The following is a 21774-nucleotide window of genomic DNA, read 5'->3' on the forward strand; positions in this document are numbered from 1 at the left end:
GGGGAGCGTGGTGGGCTGCCATCTATGAGGTTGCACAGAGTCGGACACGACTGACATGACTTAGCAGCAGCAAAACCAAAGAAATAGTTCTCAGGGATAAGAGATTTCTGTAGATACTGAAATTAAAAGGTCATGCATGGAACACATTGTGATGTTAAATCAAGTCAGGCTTTCACAGGACAGGGAAGACACATACACAGCAAGCACCGTTGCTTTTGGCCTATTTAACTTTTAATTGTATGATAAATTCTTGGCTGAGACAAAGAGATCATGAGCTAGTTCTTGCCATCCCTATCCAGAAGGCTGGTTTTTCAAATCACATGGCTTATTAATACATAAATTTCTACCGCTTAGATAAATAACTTATTATACACATTTGGAATATCATCATCTAATTTGTTAAATTTAAAAAAATGTTTTTATTTTAAAAGAAAATTCCAATAACTGATGGCATTTTAGAATGTCTGTATATGTTTTCAAATATTTTTTCTTGTTCTAAATACCTATTTACTATATTTTTAAGATACTCAATGTCATTGATTATGTACATAGTTTTACACTGTTGAAACTAACATATATAACATAATATATGCTATTATATAATAGCATAATTCAGTAAACCTTATGAAAATAAGATCTATGCATAGTGTGCATGTATAATGCGAAGTTAGTAGAAACAGTGGCATGTTGTTAAACATCTGACTTGTTATTGATGAACTGTTGTATGTTTCAAAGAATAGGGCTGTGGTTTAGGTGACCAATCTGCTTTTATGTCCCCAGGTTTCGTAGCTTGACAACTGCCTTCTTCAGAGATGCTATGGGGTTTCTTCTGCTTTTTGATCTGACAAATGAGCAGAGTTTTCTCAACGTCAGAAACTGGATAAGTAAGTAATATTGTCTCCCTGCCTGTTGCTTCCCACTCCCTGAAACAGAATCTCTCTTATATTCTACTTCTTTTGTAAGTTGTCTTGTGAGAGCTCCTAATGCTGTTTAAAATGCTATTGAAAGGAGCGCAGCTCCTTAGGTCGGGAGCAAACATGACTGAAGTCCTCTGCTTTCCCTGGCATGCTAACCTCCGTTTGTTGAGTGCATTTTGCACTCTAGATTCTGGAGTGTTTTCTGTGTCATCTCCTCACCAGGCTTTTCCACAAAGAGGACTCTTACCCCCATTTTATAGATGAGGAGACAGAAGCCTAGAGAAGTGCTATCGAGTCTGATACCATCCCAGGGTTCAAAGCATGTGGTACATTGACGCTTTCGAAAAATTAATGGATCCTAACCCTGTCTCAAGGTCTCTTCTGTATTTAAAGGGCCAGAGCACTTGCCAGGAGGATCTTGTCATAGAAACCTCTAGAACTGCCTTGGCCAGAGTGGTCCCCAGCACAGTATACATAAACCTGCATTTTGGCTCTTTGGAGACAGCCTGATAAGCTTACATGATTGGTTAGTAGTCATTTAGAATCCTGCTACTTGACGAAATGTACATTTTCCTCTGTTGGTTGTATTGGTGGAATTATAGAGAACCTACTGGGGAGGCCTATGATGTTAAATTCCTAACAGCCAAATCTTTAGAATGAAAACTTATTTACAAACCCCTACTGCATAACAATTTCTTGTAGTTTCGGTGTTATGAAAGGGTAATGGGCTGTGATTTTTATAGTAGAAAGCCTTGTTTTTAAAAATGAGCCTTTAAATAAGTAATTGATGAATGCCTTGTGGTTTTCAAAACATTTTCACACAGTTTGTGTCCAGTCCACATGTTCCCCCCATGAGGAGATCCAGGGAGGTGGTGTATCCTCGTTTTAGGGTAAAGATGCTTAGCCTTATGGAGTAATAGACTTGCCCAAGGATGTGGAGCTTTTGGCTTTTGATTCAGTGGCTTTTTATGCTCTTTCTCAACTAAGTTAATCACTAAGAGCTGAAGAGCTATTTAATACTTTAAATATAGGTTAGTCACGCTCACTGGGCCTCACTTTGTTAAATGCCTGTCTGAGTCACACACCCCTTTGGCTAAATGGCAGTGACTATTTCTAATCTCTTACCCTCGTTCCTTGCTCATCATCCTCTACTTTGTGTCATCGGAACCAATTCTGGGGCTTTCTTAAGAATTTTCTAAGGATTGTTGTTAGAGATGGGCTCATAGAATCTTAGCACAGGAAGAGCATCAAGCCATCTGTCTTTCACTGGGAGAAACTGAAACTCTGGACAAGGTAAATCTTGTCCATTTGGGCTTCATGGCTAGTTACGTGAAGAATAAAATTGTGTGAAACTCTGTGTATTATTTTGTGTTTTCCTTATAGTGTAAAAGAATTCTTATTGCCCAGTTAGGCAAAGAAAACATACATACTGGAGATTTCACATCTTCAGTGTAAAATATTCACTGTCAGAAAGATTCAATGTCAGAGGTAGTAATAACAAATCTTAATTAGGAGTAAAAATTTGTTAATTATATATATTTTTTATTTTTCCTCTGCCTGTTAATAGTTTGAATATTAAGGGGATCATTCATTTCTTCTTTTGGGGGTCAAATTAAATATATATATTATACATTTAATGCATATTTTAATATTTAATGTATTTTATATGTTTAATGTATTTAATATATATAAATTATATATCTATATACACACACAAGCATATATATGTGTGTACACATAAACCAGTGGTGGATCGCAGAGCAGAGGCAGTACTGCACTGAGCAGGTAGCTGAGTCCTGGGTGCTGAAGCCCTGGGTGGAGTCCAGGTCTGCACCCTCCCTTTGCTTCTCCAGAAATGCACTGCAGTCCTTGCTCCCTTGAACCCACTCTCTCCTGTCCTCATGGGAGACAGGTAAGAGTCCCAAGTTGAGCCCTGCTGAGCTTAGGAGACTGAACTGTGTCCTCTGGGCCTGAATTTGAAATCACGGAGGAATCGGATAGTGCTGTATCACTCACCTGTCTTTCTGGAGCTTGAGGATGGGCCAGCTGTGCCCACAGGCAGCGTGTTCTGTAGGGGAACTCCAGAGTAGCCTATATTTCTAAGCTGCTCTTCTGTAGCCTCACAGAAGTGGGACAAGAGCCCAGCAAGTATATTTTTAACATCTTTTTGCCTTTATGTTTTTATTCCTATTATTCCCTCTGTCTGAAAAGAGCTCTCCATACTCACTCCCATTGTCTGAAAAATTTAGAGTTCAGTTTACTCTTTAAAATCTGAGAAAATATGGCCCCCATGAAATTTTCTGTGGTAACTTTGTTGAATTAAATTTTTTCTCTCCTCTTTAAAAAAAAAGTTATTAAAATATAGTTGATTTACAATGTTGTATTAGCTTCAGGTGTACAGCACAATGAATCAGTTATACATGTATCCGTTCTTTTTTTTTTTTTAAAGATTCCTTCTCCATATAGGACATTACAGAATATTGAGTCGAGTTCCCTGTGCTATATAGCAGGCTCTTATTATCTATTTTATATATCCTATGCTGCGCTTAGCCACTCAGTCATGTCTGACTCTTTGCAACCCCATGGACTGCAGCCCACCAGGCTCCTCTGTCCATGGGGTTCTCCAGGTAAGAATACTGGGGTGGATTGCCATGACCTCTTCTAGGGGATCTTCCCAACCCATGGATTGAACCCAGGTCTCCCACATTGCAGGCATATTCTTTACCATTTGAGCCAGTGGGGTGTGTATGTCAATTTTATTCCTCTCAATTGGAGTTAAGCCTGTTATGTTTTGTACTACTTACACATGATACTTATCACATACCATATCGAGTTGTAGTTATTTATGTATGTGCTTTCTTTTTTGGTGAGATATTTTAAAAGAATTCATAAATTTATTTTTTGTATAAGTAATTCACAACCTTTAAGATCAAGTATCATACTTCCCAGACTCCTCAAAATAAATACTATTAAACATTGTTACTGGTAATACACAACATCTCTAAATGCTTTATTGTATTAACATAATGCTTTTCATGTGTGAACATGCATCTAGATTCCCCCCAGAGAAATTGTTAAAGCAGAATCCAGATCTCAAACCCAGCCTTCCTGCTTCAGTAGATCTGGGGTGGTACCTGAGAAGTTGCATTTCTAGCAAGTTCCCAGGTGATGGTTAGGCTGCTGGTCCATGAACCTTACCTGAAGATTCATTGACTTAACTCATTTAACCTTTACCTTACCCCTGTGAAATAAATACTGTCATTGTCTTCATTTAAAGATGGGGAAACTGAGGCACAGAGTGGCCATTAACTTCCTCAAGGCCACACAGCTAGTAAATGGCATAGCCAGGATTCAGCCTTAAACACCTTCGGTCCCGAGTTCATTCTCATAACCTTGACACTGAACAGACAAGGTGTTAACAGAGCATTGAGCCTCTCTGGAGGCCAGAGGTTTCACAGTGGGAGTAACTGAAAGGCAAGCTGTAAACGAAGTAGGGAATGGCCCTGAAGGAAGGCTGTGTTTGGTTATTCAGGGTTTAGGGGCAGCACGCATAACAGCCTGGAGGGTGGAAAGGAGGTGGCTGTTGGAAACGGTACAGTTTGGTCTTGCCTGTATAGGGGGCAAAGGTCAGTGCCCTGAAATTCTGCACCAAGTATCAGGCCTCCGTTATTGCTCAGTAAATTCTAACTGACTTGACTTTCTCATGATAAGATATAATGAACATGACTTGATAATGAGGAACTAATGGTTAACCATGATAAAAAATAAATTAGGCCATACATTTTTGAGGATGTCTTATTGTGCAAGTTTGGGTTACTTTAATTTCACTGTGAGGCATGATGAGTATGAAATAAGGCTTATTTTCCTTATTTGGGAGATTAAACTCTTTAGCTTAGTTGAAGTTCTCTTGCTTTAATTGCTGTTAATATGCCTACTAACAGATTTTCATGTGAAAAGAAATAGAAGCTATAGAGTGAGAATTGTAATCTCCTGCTTCTTGGGTCTGGTGACAGAATCACTGACTATATATTCTGGGTTTTCTGTCTTCATTTGATCCTATATTTCGTTTGTTTTAGATAAATTGATTCTGCCTTCAGTTCAGTTCAGTTCAGTTGGTCAGTTGAGTCCGACTCTTTGTGACCCCGTGAATCGCAGCACGCCAGGCCTCCCAGTCCATCACCAACTCCCAGAGTTTACTCAAACTCATGTCCATCGAGTCGGTGATGCCATCCAGCCATCTCATCCTCTGTCGTCCCCTTCTCCTCCTGTCCCCAATCCCTCCCAGCCTCAGGGTCTTTTCCAATGAGGCAACTCTTCATATGAGGTGGCCAAAGTATTGGAGTTTCAGCTTCAGCATCAGTCCTTCCAATGAATATTCAGGACTGATCTCCTTTAGGATGGACTGGTTGGATCTTCTTGCAGTCCAAGGGACTCTCAAGAGTCTTCTCCAACACCACAGTTCAAAAGCATCAATTCTTCAGTGCTCAGCTTTCTTCACAGTCCAACTCTCACATTCATACATGACCACTGGAAAAACCATAGCCTTGACTAGACGGACCTTTGTTGGCAAAGTAATGTCTCTGCTTTTTAATATGCTATCTAGGTTGGTCATAGCTTTCCTTCCAAGGAGTAAGCCTCTTTTAATTTCAGGGCTGCATCGCCATCTGCAGTGATTTTGGAATCCCCCAAAATAAAGTCTGACACTGTTTCTACTGTTTCCCCATCTATTTGCCATGAAGTGATGGGACCAGATGCCATGATCTTAGTTTTCTGAATGTTGAGCTTTAAGCCAACTTTTCCACTCTCTTTCACTTTCATCAAGAGGCTTTTTAGTTCCTCTTCACTTTCTGCTATAAGGGTGGTGTCATCTGCATATCTGAGGTTATATTTCTTCTAGCAATCTTGATTCCAGCTTGTGCTTCTTCCAGCCCAGTGTTTCTCATGATGTACTCTGCATGTAAGTTAAATAAGCAGGGTGATTCTGCCTTAGGATAATAGAAAAATGTGAAAAATATTTCAGATAGTAATAGGTTTATAGAAAGACAGTTCATTTTAAAAATGTCACTGCTGTGGAGAGAAAATATATGAAAAACAGAGCTTTAAGGTTAGTCATGAATACTAGGAAATCCTCCAAGTGTGTGTCTGTGTGTTGTTTTCCCAAAGACTCTTCATAAAGAAGACAACTATGTGGTATATGCATATGTGTGTGTGTGTACATAAGTTTTGGAGGGATAACAAATTCTTCCATTCCTCTCCAATATAAGTAAGCTGGAGTATGTGCATAAGGACAGTGTTAGTTTTACATCTCTGCCCCATCCATTTAGTTTTATAGCTTAGGGTATCGGTGCTTTGAAAGCATTATAGAGAATTATGCAGTTCCTTATATCTGTGTATCCATTTACAGATTTAAAGCAGTTTTGCATATATTCTCCACTGATCATAGACTTATATTACTTATCTGTAACAAATTTTCTTATCTTCTTCTACTGATAGGCCAGCTACAAATGCATGCATATTGTGAAAACCCAGATATAGTGTTATGTGGAAATAAGAGTGATCTGGAAGATCAAAGAGTGGTAAAAGAGGAAGAAGCCAGAGGACTTGCAGAGAAATACGGGTGAGTATTTTTGGGGAGGAGTATACAGCACAAATTTCTGATGGAAGCATTTGCACGTGAATTGGTAACAAAAAGGGCAAGAACAAAAAACTGAGAGGGATGTAGGCCTTGGGGGAAGGTGTCGAACACCTCCTTTGCATATTAGTATTACATGATTTGGGAACCATGGAAAAAGCCATTGGTAAGGGCCTTCATTCAGTGCTTCAGTACCATTTTCTCAGTCTCTTGGTGTTTGAAGAAAAGACAGCTTCAAGGGCAAACACCCTAACTGTGTAAGGCCTCCTTTCCAAGATGCAGGTACAAGATGCCCAGGATAAGGAAAGTCTGTATATTTATTCAGTGAGGAAAATCCAAAGCCCAGTCCAGATTCTGCTTTGGCAAGTTCCAGGATACAAGAAGGCCTTATTGGCCTTGAAATACCTATGCTGGTGGAGGAGTGTGAAGATCTCCTTTGGTTTAAGCTGTGTTTTTGTTGCGGTGTGTGCTTAGTCGCTTCAGTCGTGTCTGACTTGAAGGCCCCATGGATTGTAGTCCTCTGTCTGTGGGATTCTCTGGGGCAAGGATGCTGGATTCAGTGGCCATGCCCTCCTCCAGGGAATCTTCCTGACCCAGGGATTGAACCCGTGTCTCCTGTACCGCAGGAATTCTTTACCTCTGAGCCACCGGGGAAGCCCCATTTTTGTGGTGGAGAGTCAGCTAAGTACTGTCTTCCTCCTTGAGCTCGGGGGTAGGGTCATGTAGCAGCAGCATTAGTGGACATGAAAGAAGGGGCCAGCCACTGCTCACTAAAGTGCTACAGAGCAATCTGTGTGTACTTTCTTCCTCCAATATAGTGAGAATGCAGATGTGCATGTAATAATGACTCTTATTATTAGTGGGAGACAGCAAGTAGGGTAGAGAAGGAAGGCGAGAGAGGGAGAAAGAGAAAGGGAGAGAGAAGGGTGGTGTGGGTGGCGTACTGTGTGTAGAGGCTGTTACTGCCTGGTGGCCTCTGTTGTTAGACAAATCCCAGGAAGCTATAGGAGGGACTTTGCCTTTTTACCCTGCCTTTCTCTTTTTTGGGCTGATGGAGTTCAGAAAGCACTCAAGGATGGGGTTCACCCTGGAGAGGGAGTGGAAGGATAGGTTGACTGGGCAGGAAGGAACCAAGAGTCTGGAGAGATTGAATCCTAGGGAAGAAGAGCAGACTTGATGTGTAGGGGCTCAGGAAGTTGCTGAAGGCCTTTGAACATGGAGTGCTCTTATGAGTACTTCCCCAGGTCAGTCTGGGGTGACGGGGAGGATGAGTGGAGAGCTGCTGGGCAGTCCCTGTGGAGGGTTGCTGTGTGTCTGATGCTGAAGCCCTCAGGACGGGCACTCAGAAGGGAAGGTGGATTTGATTTGGTGGAGAGCCAGAACCAGCTGGGACCATGGCCATGGACTGAAGCTGTGTCAGTCCCTGTTGCTTCTGACCGATGGGTGTCCTGGTGTCTGTGGATGTCTGGTGGGTGTCCACCAGAAGCCAATGCTCTTTGCACAGAGCTAAACACAAACACACCTGGCCCAGGAGCTGGAGAAGCCAAGGGAGAATCTAGGGGAAGGTGGAAAAGGAGACCGGTCTGGTTGCTGGTTTGCGCCACTGAGATGAGCCAGCAGGTAAGCGACAAAATGCGAGAGCTGCAGAATGGCTGCTGCTTCACTTCTGCCCTGCATCTCCCCCCTGCATCTCTCTGTGGTCCGCCTTAACTGCAGAGGGAGTCCTGGGACGTGCTGTTCAATCTAGACAAGCTGACAGATCATAAAGCTACCACAGATGGAGAGTGGGGATGGGCACTGATGTCTTTTAAAAGCTCTCCATGTGATTTTTTTTTTTAAGCAGTGGCCCCACTGACTTTTATTTATTTATTTGTTTTTAATTAATTTAATTTTTGGCTGCACTGTGTCTTCATTGCAGCATGTGGGCTTTCTCTAGTTGCAACAAGTAGCAGCTACTCTCTAGTTGCGGTGCGCAGGCTTATTACGGTGTCCTCTCTTGTTGGGGAGCACGGGCTGTAGGTTCACGGGCTTCAGTAGTTGTGGCATACGGGCCCAGTAGTTGTGGAACTTGGGCTTAGTTGCCCCGTGGCATGTGCTGTCTTCTTAGACCAGGGATTGAACCCACATCCCTTGCATTGGCAGGTGAATTCTTAACCATTGAACCACCAGGAAGTCCCTCCATATGATTTTTGGAGCAGAGCTTGAGAACCTTTGACTGAGGTGATTCTGAAGTGAGGGCTGACCATGCCCTGCAGGCGATTCTGATCACCTGATATGCCCACTTCTATCTTGATAGTCACTTTTGTATAGTAGTGGAAGGAAAGAGGGATCAGATACCATGGTGGATTCTAAAGTGTTGAAGCTGGGGGCTGTGTTGCAATGGGGTGAGGAGGAAGTAAGTGATGAAGCAATGGAAGCTGTGGACCTAGCCTAGACCATGCTTTTGAGAAGTGTGTTTGCAAAGACAAAAAAAAAATAGGGCAGCTAGGAAAGTTAGCTAGACCCAACAATTATATTGTCAAGTGTTGGGGGGGGGTCTGGATTGACTCAATCCCTCTCTGGGCTTTACCTGCCCTTTGCTTGTTTCCTCTGTGCCCATTCTCAGGATTCCACATCCTGCCCAGTATTGGAGAGCCTGCCATTACCTTCTGACTATATGGAGACTCTGGGTACAAAAGGGGCCGCCTTTCCTTGGTGCTCAGCTCAGAAGATCTGGGCAGTATTTCATAAGAGAGGCTCAGTGTGAAGTTTCTGAACTGGGTTAAATTGAGCAGAGGAGAGATTAGCAGATAAGATAGTGGAGGTTATTGAAGATGGGAAGGGATGGAAGCAGACTTCCCTTAGGATTTAAGAAGCATAAAATAGAGTTCTGTAGGCTGTTGGGAGTTTCAGAGGAAGGTGTAAAGGAGTGATTGGGTTCACATGGATTGGACAGATTTGACATTTAAGTTTAATGATTATTTTCACAGAAATCTTTTTTTTCATTTTTAATAGTTGTAATATTTTCATTGGTTGCACATGCACTAAAAGACTATGTTGGTTAATCCATCTATGTGCTAACAATCAGAAAGCAGTAGTTTATGGGATATCTTCACATCATTTGTATGTTATCTAATAAATTTGTGGGTTTTGTTACTGTTGCATTACCATCTATCCTCCGTTCATAAGAATGGGTCATTGGTTCACAAGTGGCTCTCTGAAATATATATGTATTTAAGAATGAAAGACTATGTCTCAGAAAAACTTTGCAAACCTAATAAAAACATGCTGCAGTGCAAATAAGGAATATAAATGTGTCTCTGCTGGGACAAGTAAATTTGAAAATGAGGACATCATGCAGCAGCCCAAAATAGAAAGGGTGAATTGGATGCTTGATGATGAATATTTGAAAATTTATTTTTAGTAGACTAAGAATCCCTTCACCCCTAATCCCCTCCCCCTACCTTCTTTTGCTATAACATTTGTTTAAATTGTAACATGAAGCTGTTAGGTCACTTCCTAATACAACAAAGCAATGTGGCCCATAAACCAGCTTTTTTAGAACAACTACAAAATAATGCTTTCCAATATTGAATAATATTGACAATGAAATCAGAGAAGAGAGCAAAACAGAGGGTTATTCAGATTTGTACTTCTGCCAGTCAAAACCATGATATTCACATTGTTGCTGAAACACTTTAAAAAATATCTGCAAAGTCAGTGACAAATATGTTAGGAGAAAAAGCAGAAAGCATATTGGCAACATTCCTCTTTTAGATGGTACTGTTAGATCTCAGACTTAAGTGTGACCCAGCATCACCTGAACTCTGGGTCCCACTGAATTTCTCATTTAGTGGGACTGGGATGAAGCCCCACATTTTACATTTCTAGCTGCTACTAGTGACTGAGAATAGCACTTTGAGAAGCACCCATGTAGGTGTCAGGTTACCATGAGCTGTGCATGCCAGCAGATATTTTCCTTGCCCACAAAACTGGACAAAATGATGGTGTAGCAGAATATGAAGCAGGTGTCTACTTGTGCCACGTTTGGGGAGGGACATGTGCTCATTGACTGATCACTGGAAAATCCATGCTAAGTCCAGGAAGATTTTTTCTCTTACATAGTTAATGATATCAGCTGTGCTATAGATGGGGCAGGGACACAGATTGTTACCAAGCGAGCACGAACCATAAGCTTATAGGCAAAGACTTCATTGTAAGTGAAAATGGTTGCATCTAAGTGTCCTTCTACCCTCTTCTTTACTCACAGAAGATAGTTGTTAGTCAGTATAAGCCTTTTGTTTTTGATTCAGGGTTAAGGGAAATAGAGGACATAATGAATATGATGAAAGTATGATAATTGAATGTATGTCTATCACATGTGCTGTGCAAAGAAATAAGCAGTAAATTTTCACAGATAAGATAAAATGGTCATTTAACATTGTATTAGTTTTAGGTATATGACTTAATGATTTGATTTATGTATACATTGTGAAATGATCACCACAATAAGTTTAGTTAACATCCATCACTGGCACAATTACAGTTTTTTTTCTTTTTTTCATTTTTGCTGAACCACAAGGCATTTGGGCTCTTAGTTTCCAGAGGAGGGGTAGAAACTGGACACCCTGCTGTGGAAGCATGGAGTCTTAACCACAGTACTGCCAGGAGAGTCCCCTGTAGTTACAAATTTTTTTTTTTTCTTATGATGATGAGGACTTTTAGGATCTATTCTTCGGGACAGCAAATAGAAGAACACTCTGCCCCCCTACCCCCCAACTGGAGACTACTGGCTAATGGGAAAGGTGCTCAAGAGTTTCTGGAATGGAGGATGTGTTAAAAACTTTTATTTACAACCTTAATAATATGAGTACAGACCATTTCTGGTATTCCCAGTGGTTTAGCTCAGCATGCGGCACTCAGTATTTCATCTAGTCTGAACTAGATGAAATGTATGACTAGCTTTATCTCTGGTACTTTGATTCTTTGAAAACTTGATGATATCTTCTCTTTATTCAAGAAATAAATAATTACTTATTGGGCACGTTTTAAAACCACACACAGAAGGTGCAGCTAAACAGACAAGACTGATTTCCAGAGCCCCACAGAGCTCAGAAGATGATCTGGATTTCATTTGGCACACTCTCCCAGGGTGAAACAGCTTATGCCTCACCCTTTCCTCTAAATGCTTGTTCATTTAGCAGCCAACAGGCTATAAAAAGTAGTGAGACTCGCTTTTTACTTTAGTGAAAAATTCCTCCATAATTTGTAGATACATATGTGAGCCAAATATATGAAATCATTGCACAGAATCACCAAATACACTTGCTTTTCATTCCTGGGAACCTCTAACTGGGATCTGGGATATTCTAGTTTTGTAGAAATAAGTAAGAGAAGAGAAAAGAACTAAAAATTGTATCCTAAGTTATGACATGAGCTAGATACAGGTATCTCGGTGAAAAACTGCAAATGATCATGTCCCCCTCATTTTCTTAAATTAAAAAATTTGTGATTTATCTATTTATTAAAAGTACATCAAAATTGGTGTTCTGCAAGTGTTCCAAAATCCATTTATGTGCACATTTATGGATTGATATCAGTTAGCTGCCCAGAATTTTTTCTGAAGGTTTGACGAACTGCTTCCTAGTTGTTCTGCACTAGCACCATCATGTGGCAAGAAGGAACAATACACCTATTTCTATGCTTGAAAGTGGGGCAGTTGATCCACTTGAGTTTAAGCTGTTGCTGCTGCTGCTAAGTAGCTTCAGTCTGTGTGACCCCATAGACAGCAGCCCACCAGGCTCTGCTGTCCCTGGGATTCTCCAGGGAAGAACACTGGAGTGGGTTGCCATTTCCTTCTCCAATGCATGAAAGTGAAAAGTGAAAGTGAAGTCCCTCAGTTGTGTCTGATTCTTTGCGACCCCATGGACTGCAGCCTACCAGGCTCCTCTGTCCATGTGATTTTCCAGGCAAGAGTACTGGAGTGGGTTGCCACTGCCTTTTCCGGAATTTAAGCTAAGATTACTAAATTTTTGCCTGGAAAGTTTTAGGAAAAGCAGAACATTATTTTTAGAGAAGAAGAGAATCCCATTGGATGAATATTGATTGAGCACTTGCGGACGCTAAGCTTGTGTTAAGCCCTTTACCTGTATTATCTTACTGCTTCTTTATTAAGACTCAATGAAGCACTGTTATACCTCTTTACAAATACAGAGAACTGTTCGGATAAAGTAGCCCAAGTACCTTCTAAAAGTGAACATCAGGAGATATGGGCATAAAAATATAACTGACTCTATACTAGAATTTCTATCCCCTTAAGACAAGCTGAGCAGTCCAATTTTCAAATGTGAGCACAGGGCATCATTTTTTTGTTTGTTTGGTCACACCACATAGCTTGGATGATTTTAGTTCCTTGATTGGGGATTGAACTCACGCCCTCAGCAGTGAAAGCACAGAGTCCTAACCACTGGACGGCCAGGGAATTCCCAGAGACATCATTTTATGATGGAAAGAAAGTCTTAATTCAGGGTCTTTGCTGTCCATCTCATTTAGTTTACTTTTTGTCTGGCAGCTCAAAGAGCTGAGGGTGGCAAGGAGTGATCTCTAATATTCATTTATTCCCATAGGAATAAAAACCGCATTACCTCAGTTGCTTAGAAGACTCTGAATAATTAGTCTGAAGATTTTAAGGTTGTTAACCTGACTCCTGGTCACATCACCTGGAGGTTCACAAAGGGTCAGAAAATATACTTTTAATTTTTAGTTTGTTAGAATTTGGGATTAAAACTGTATATCTTCTTAATATTGTACCTCTTTTAATATGAGTGACTTCAAAATGTATACTTTCACTCATATACCCTGAAATTCTACCAAGTAAGTATTTACTTAAGTAAGTAAGCATTAGAGAATAGCTCATAGATCTGCTAGAAGCGTCTGTCATTTGTTGTTGTTCAGTTGCTCAGTTGTGTCCAACTCTTTGCGACCCCATGGACTGCAGCTTATTCAAACTCATGTACATTGAGTCGGTGATGCCATCCAACCATCTTATCCTCTGTCGTTCCCTTCTCCTCCTGCCTTCAATCTTTCCCAGCATCAGGGTCTTTTCCAATGAGTCGGCTTTTTGCATCAGGTGGCCAAAGTATTGGAGCTTCAACTTCAGCATCAGTCCTTCCAGTGACTATTCAGGACTGATTTCCTTTAGGATTGATTGACTGGTTTGATCTCCTTGCAGTCCAAGGACCTCTCAAGAGTCTTCTCCCACACCACAGTTCAAAATCATCAGTTCTTCAGCACTCAACCTTATTTATGGTATTAATCAGTAAAGTAAGATCTGTTTTCTCTCAGCATTTAGTGATGATCACTTGTGGTAGTAAGGAATGGTAGTAAGTATGGTTTGACAAGAACTGGAGGGAAACAAATGCTTTGGAGCATGAAACACGTTGGCTCGGACAGATCTGAGTGAGCCATCTCTAATGTAGGGAAGCATAATTCAGACTACCAGAATTTAGGGCAAGACTATAGATCAGCTTCATAGTGGATTGAATCAATTTTTGTGGGCTAGTCTGAAAAGTTAATGTTTAAAATCTTGCTAAGGTCTCTTGGAGCTATGATTTTCCACAATTCAGTGATTCTATATATTCTGAGTTTTAAACAACAAAGTTAAAAAACAAACTTTTGTAACCCATTACTGTGTTTGAAATAGAAAATGTTTATTAATTACACATTTGTCAGAAATGACACATTTCTTATGTGGAAGACTCCAATCTAAGTCCTTTAGATGTTAACTCAATTAATCCTTAATAGGAAGATAATGATATTTTCTGGTTTTATGGATAAAGCAACTGAGGCACAGATATTTATAGTTTGCCAGTGCTAAACAGTTAGTATGGAGTTGTAATAGGATTTGAATCTAGGCAACCTGACTTCAGAAGTTATGGTTGTTAACCATTGTCCAGACTGTCTTTAAGTGTCTGACTTTTTGTGACCTCATGTACAGTAGCCCACTGGGCACCTCTGTGCATGGAATTCTCCAGGCAAGAATACTGGAGTGGGTGGTGGTGTTCAGTTGCTAAGTCATGTCTGACTTTTTGTGACCCCGTGATCTGTAGTATGCCAGTCTTCCATGTCCTTCACTATCTCCCAGAGTTTGCCCAAACTCATGTCCATTGAGTCAGTGATGCCATCCAACCATCTCATCCTCTGTCAGCCCCTTCTCTTGGTCTCAATCTTTCCCAGCATCAGGGTCTTTTCCAAAGAGTCAGCTCTTCGCATCAGGTGGCCAAAGTATTGGAGTTTCAGCTTCAGCACCAATCCTTCCAATGAATATTCAATTCCTTTAGGATTGACTGGTTTAATCTCCTTGCTGTCCAAGAGACCCTCAAGAGTCTTCTCCAGCACCACAGTTCAAAAGCATCAATTCTTGGGTGCTCAGCCCTTTTTATGGTCCAACTTTCACATCCATACATGACTACTGGAAAAACCGTAGTTTTAACTGGGTAGCCATTCCCTTCTCCAGGGGATCTTCCTGACCCAGGGATCAAACCCTGGTCTCCTGCATTGCAGGCAGATTCTTTACCATCTGAGCCACCAGGGAAGTCCTCATGTATAGGTTTTATCATTTTTAGATTATTTGTAGTTTTTTCATTTATGCCTTTAAATGATTATGGGATATTAGGAGCTGAGATGGAAAAAACTATGAAAAATAGAAATAGCTTAATGGAGAGAAATCCTTTTGAGGAATTCAGTGAGGCTGAGGACTCTATAGTTGGAAAGATATATATGATGAACTTTGAGGAAATGTTAAAAATGAGATGTGAACCATTGTAACCAGCGTTTACAAGAAAGTTTTCTGCTCAATTGTTTTTTTTATTTTTGTATTTCCAATTTCAACCCATTATTCTCATAGGGAGAGATGAATTTTTCAGTTGCTTTTTCATGAAACAGTGGCTTTCTGAACGGTGATAGAATGATCAAGCCTTCTCCTTAAGTATAAGCAATATTCTTAGACATTAAATGATTCTTCTTGGGTGTAACTGAGAAGAGCACGATGGAGAAAATCTAAGTGTTTAAATTTTGAGAATTCTTAATCTAAAATTCAGTTCATGTAAGAATGGCACATCGAAAAGTGTCCCTGGGACTTAACTCAGTAACATAGGTAGTTGATAAATAAGTATTTATTGAATTTCCACAAAGAATGTCTTCTTCAAACTTGGTAGAGGAATACTACATGTGACCAGGGGGATGGGAAAAATGCATTTCCTTCATTTTGTGAATAAGGCACCAGATGAAGATGTAGGGGAAAAAAAAAAAAAGACTGACAGTAACCAAAGAGATAGCCAGGCAAGAGGTTTAAAAATCATTAAGATGATGTAATTTGGCCAGTGAGACCTTCTCTGATGAAGATATTTTACTTATTTTTAAAAAGATTTATTTATTTATGGCTGTGCTGGGTCTCTGGTGCTGTACATAGGCTTTCTCCAGATGCGGTGAGTGGGGGCTGCCCTCCAGTTGTGGCGCACGGGCTTCTCGTTGCGGTGGTTTCTCCTGTTGAGCACACAGGCTCTAGGGCATCAGGGTTTAAGTAGTTGTGGCACATGGGCTTAGTTGCTGCTTGGCACTCGGGATCCTCTTGGATCAGGAATTGAACCCTTGTCCCCTACCTTGGCAGGCATATTCTTAGCCACTGGACCACCAGAAAAGCACCTGATTAAGGTATTTTAGAGTCAGCGTATGAAGGGCTATGAACATGGGCACGGTAGAATCAGTGGAACAGCTATGTCCATCTGATCTCACAGATAGATGGATAAATGCTCAAATGAAGTGATGGTTCCTCAAGCAGTTTTTATGAGCTATGCTCCAACAGGAGAGAATACAGAGTCCAGTTGCAAGGCCTGTTAGTTCCTGTAGGAAGCAAGCAGATAACAAGCAGCATCTTGAGGAATCGTAATGGACAGATAACCTTCCATGCCTCCACATGTAGCCCCACTGTGCTTCTTAGGAAGCAGAACAGTTCTGAAGATATCTGTCAAAGCACTGAGAAGGTTAAAGCAACTCTGCTAAAGCTCTCCTGTGGAAGCTGCTCCTGGTCAGGAAGAAATGCAAGAACTACTGGAATTGCAATCAGAGTCACTGATGTAGTGTTAACGTGCTATGAGAACCCAGGAAAACAAAGACACTCTTCAGGAAGAGTAATAGAGCTGGATGCTAAGATATTTATGAATGTAAGGAATATTTTACTGAGTTCAATTGCAGGACTCTTGAGGGGGCCAAACAACTTTCTTTTGTAGTTTTTACATCTAATGTAAAAACTAATCTAATGTAGTTTTTACATCTAAGAGTATTTTTGGTCAGACTCCTTACTAAGTGGTGGGAATGAAGTCAACAGTTTGAAGAACATATAATTGTATCATTATTTTCATGACTTTATTAAGGAGGAAGAATTTGGCAGGTAATTGATTAATCCACTTGCAAAGATCAAGTATGAAGGGTGACCACCGCAAGAAGACTGGTGATGTCTTAAGAACATGTGAAAAATAACCTCATAGTTTTGAGATGATGCTTTGTGAGATACTAAAGAATTATACCTAATCTCAGGTCCTGGGATAACAAAATAAACATGCTTAAGATTGATATGCTTGAGGAACCCTGAAGTGCTGTAGAATTCCGAATGTCTTGTCTTCAAGGATGTGGTCCAGGAATACTGCCTGGAGCTGACAAGTGGCCAAGCCTTTGACAAATACAGCCAGGGACCTCTGATGTCTCATGTCGGCTTGTATTTTTTTTTCCCCATTGACAGCAAGCGAGAGTTCTCTGTTTTAGAGAACTTCATACAACATTATGTAAATTTGGAACCAGTAGAGCCTATGGTTGAGTTGGTTACACTTGAACAGCTGTGGATTCAAATCCTGATTCCACCCCTTTCTAGCATTATGATATTGGGCACATTACTTCATCTTTCTGAGCTATAGTTTCATCATTTGTGAAATGGGGATTAAAACTCCCAGAAGTTTTACATCTCTGTTAGGAATGCAGTGTCAGTTATTATTTTATTTTTTAATGTGGTGAAATGCCTTTCTTGTTTTATGTATTTATATTCTTCTGATTTTCTCAGTTGAATTATCAAGGGCAAAGGTCACTGACCTTTCCCTCCACACGCTGTAACCCAAGTTGTTGCTGTCTTTCAGAGTCCCCTACTTTGAAACTAGTGCTGCCAATGGGACAAACATAAACCAAGCGATTGAGACGCTCCTGGACCTGATAATGAAGCGAATGGAACGGTGTGTGGACAAGTCCTGGATTCCTGAAGGCGTGGTGCGTTCCAACGGTCACACCTCTGCAGATCAGCTGAATGAAGAAAAGGAGAAGGGGTCATGTGGCTGTTGAAGGGGCTAGTGAGCTGAACATCCATTCAAGGGGCCCATGTCTGTGACCTTCCCTATGGTGATACATGACTCAGAGAGAGACAAACAGGCCTTGCGTACAAACTGCTTCTCACCATCCCAATTAAACCTATCAGTAAAGCATCCTGTTTTAAAATTACTTTGCTGCAGCTTTGTAAATATTCTTTAAGATTCAGCCTGAGAGTTAGGCAAAATATCTCACATAGCCAAAAGTGCCTTATAAGACATTAGCCCCATGGCAGTAGATCATTCAAGGTTTCAGGATTTTGTAGCCACAGAACAGCGCATTTATTATGTAGAATGACTGAAGATACCATCCCTGCTTTACCATAGATAGGCCCAGAGTCTCACCTTTGAGATCTTAGAAGGTCTTTTACACAGTCTTTAACACAGATTTAAGACCCTTCTTGCACCACAGGGGACTTTCTAAAATGTCATCTAAACAATTTAAATGTTAAATAAGAATATACACAAATGATGGTTCAATGTCTTGAGTATAATTTATGTAAGCATTCTCTTTAAAATGAATATAGGACAAATGATTGGCCATATCTATAGGCCCTGGATAAACTGGATTGATCAATTTCATGCTCTCTGTGGCCATTTTTGGTGGGAAGGGCCTTGAGAGTAAGGACTGGGGTGGTCTAGTGTTCTGTAAGCGGCTGAAGTGGGGACTTCTGGCTCCCCACTCGATTCCCTTTGCTCTGAAAGGTTGATGGAAGGGTCAGGGATTTAGATTTTTATGCCTTTAGTTCACAGTGATCTGTGCATTTATACTTGGCCTATGTGCTGGCCCTATCTGAACATAGCTGGTGCTTATGTTGAAGTTATTTGTGATAAGCAAATATTGAGCTTCTTTTTCTTCATATTTATAATGTTGGTCTGGCATCCTCAGGCTGCAGTTTCAATTAGCTTATGACGACTCATCATTTTTTTTTCACCATCAGGCTCTATCTTGTTGATCTTTGAAACTTGTTTTGTTTTTATATGGGTGGAATTGAAGGAATTAGTTTATAATTACATAACATGTCTGTTTATACTGTTTGGTGGAAGATGGATATTTGTATTTAAGCAATTACATTCGTATTCTGTTTCAAAGTAGAAAAACCAAATATTCTATAGCCTGTAGTTTTCACTGAGATCATGGGTATTTACTATACTTGCTGGATCTTGCCAAGGTCATGTACTCTTCCACACTGCCAAAGTGTCTTTTTTACCAAATTAAAGGTGTGTTTCAAAATATGCTTCATGGCAGTTGTTTATAAAAATCAAAGGGGAAAATTCTTATTTATTAAAGTAGTTTAAATACATTAAAATTTCCAAAGAACTTAATGGCTATTTAGGAAGAAATACCACTCATTATAATTTAAATAAAAAATAAAAATAAATATATTTTGTGATGGCATAACTGTAATTAGAAAAATACAACTATGATGAAAAATAACTACTTGTATATGATAATTTTCAAACGGCGTTTTATGGACTATCTGTCCTGGTTTTTTTTTTGCCACTGTCCTTCCACCACCTGCTTAAGAAACTTAGTTGTGCTTTCTAAGATCTTATATATTTCTATCTTTTAAAAATACCAAGAAGTCACTGAGTCCTGTGCATTTGAATTGTGTATCCTAGTGATAAAAGATCCACATATTTCAAAGACAGGGTCCTCATCATAAGCAGTGCCTTGTAAAATTGCTGTAAGACTTAAATGGAGGAAATAATTTTATAGCTCTGTACCAGGGAACATTTTATATGATTTATTTGTATAGCAAAAAAGAAAATAATATCTGTATTGTGTCAGCCTATCAGGAACCAAACGAGCAATTCGTACAGATTCTATTGGCCTTAAACATAATACACAATGAAATATATGCATGATACAGTGCACACACAAGAGCCATTTTCAGTTATTGACATCAACAACCGGTATACTCTTTGAAAATCATTTGTTTAAATTTACTTTGAAGCACCAACATAAGCTTTCTTGTGTGTCAATGTATTTTTCTGTTTACAGACTTGTGTAAAAGTGAAGTGTATCTTCAGTGAATTTTGTGCCAGATAAGCTTATAATAAAAAAAATGGTTTAATCTGTCGTTGTGTGTGAACATAACTTCATTTCCCTTTACAAGAAAGTTTCAACCCAGAGGATGTAATGCTAAAGGAAAGCACATTCAGAGACACAAATTCCATTGGGTACTTGATGAGGGGCCGGCCAAGATACCATGTTCTGGAGAAGGTGACTCACACATGTCGTCGTCAAACCCTGATGGAGCACCTGCTGTGCGTGGAGTGTTGCGCCAGCTGTTGTCAGGTGGACAAAGCAAGGATGGCAAAGGCTTGAACTCAGACTGGGGCTGAGATGGGATGCGGGAAGCCTTGCGGAGGGTGTAGTGCTGAACGGGAGGAGGAGGGAATACGGGGAGATGGGCTCTCTGACCTTATTTCCTACCACCCTGTCTCCCTCACTCACTCCTCTGTGAGCATACTGGCCTTCCTGGAGCAGTCAAGTGTGTTCCTGGAATATCTGCTGTTCCCTCTGCCTGGAATGCTTGTCTTCCATATATCTACATGGCTCCCTCTCCCACCCTGTAGGACAATTCAAATGTCATGTTGTCCAAAAGACTTTGCTGATCACCTTCTATAAAATAGCAGTCACTCCCTCTCATGGCCCCTATCAGATTGTCCCCTGCTGCCTTGTTATTCTGCTCTGTTCTTGTACATGACACTTATCATCACTCAATATATTTGAATGTTTGTCTCTATCCACTAAGATATAAGGTCCATGAGGACAGGGATGTGGGAAGTTTTCTTCAAAACTGTGTTGCTGCTACCAGGAAAAGGCCTGGGACACAGTAGGTACTCAAATGGCTATTGGACTGAATAAAGGACCTAAGATGTAGCAGAGTCAAATGAAAGAGTTTTCAAAGTTAGAGTCCAAGACTTCAAAATGTTTAGAAAGATTCTCATAAAATAAGTCCATATTGGTTTATTATCAGAAATTAGAAACTCTGAGAAATATATTGTGATCTTTTGAAGTTGATGTCAAGATAGCTAACGATCCATTGAAGAAATGTTCAATATGGACTTTTGGGTTTTTTTATTTTTTGGCCGTTCCAAGTGGCATGCAGGATCTTAGTTCCCTGACCAGGGATCAAACCCTTGCCCCCCACAGTAGAAGTGTGGAGCCCTAAAAACTGGACAGAACAGGAAATTCCCAATTAGGGGTTTTTAAAAATTGAACTGTAGTTGGTTTACAATCTGTTTTGGCAAAGTAATTCTTTGCTAACATTATATATGTATATATGAATATATAACATATATGTGTATATTCCTTTTCAGATTCTCTTCCACTAAAGGTTATTGCGAGCTATTGAATATGGTTCCCTGTGCTATATATTGGGCCTTGTTGTTTGCTTTATATACAGTAGTGTGTGTATTTGTTAACCCCATACTCCTAATATAGTCCTCCTTCCTCCTGTCCCCTTTGGTAAACCATAAGTTTGTTTCCTATGTCTGTGAGTCTGTTTCTGATTTATAAATAAATTCATTTGTACTGTTTCTTAGATTCCATATTTAAGACATATCATATAGTATTTATCTTTCTCTGCCTGACTTAATTTCTTTAGTATGATAGTGTTGCTGCAAATGGCATTACTTCATTCTTTTTATGGCCAAGTAATATTCCATTCCATTATATATATAATCACATCTTCTTTATTCATATATCTGTTAATGGGGACAGGCTGTTTCCATGTCTTGACTGTTGTAAATAGTGCTGCTAGGAGCAGTGGAGTGCAAGTATCTTTTCAAATTAGTTTTTGTCTTTTCCATATATGCCCAGGAGTGGGAT

At 40.1% G+C, this 21774-nt stretch overlaps 1 protein-coding gene across 4 annotated transcripts in view; it reads left to right on the top strand.

The window, feature by feature from the left end:
- RAB27A (RAB27A, member RAS oncogene family) overlaps positions 1-20017 on the top strand; it is an 85995-nt gene extending 65978 nt beyond the window's left edge. For all 4 annotated transcript variants that reach the window (XM_070469254.1, XM_070469253.1, XM_020896215.2 and 1 more), the window contains 3 exons: positions 781-884; positions 6411-6534; positions 17712-20017. In XM_070469254.1, coding sequence (XP_070325355.1) covers positions 781-884; positions 6411-6534; positions 17712-17910 — 427 coding nt within the window. In that variant the 3' untranslated portion in view covers positions 17911-20017. The remainder of the gene's footprint in view (positions 1-780; positions 885-6410; positions 6535-17711) is intronic.
- The last annotated feature ends 1757 nt before the right edge of the window (positions 20018-21774 follow it).

This window comes from Odocoileus virginianus, chromosome 6 (assembly GCF_023699985.2).
Source record: "Odocoileus virginianus isolate 20LAN1187 ecotype Illinois chromosome 6, Ovbor_1.2, whole genome shotgun sequence".
Classification (NCBI taxonomy): domain Eukaryota; kingdom Metazoa; phylum Chordata; class Mammalia; order Artiodactyla; family Cervidae; genus Odocoileus; species Odocoileus virginianus.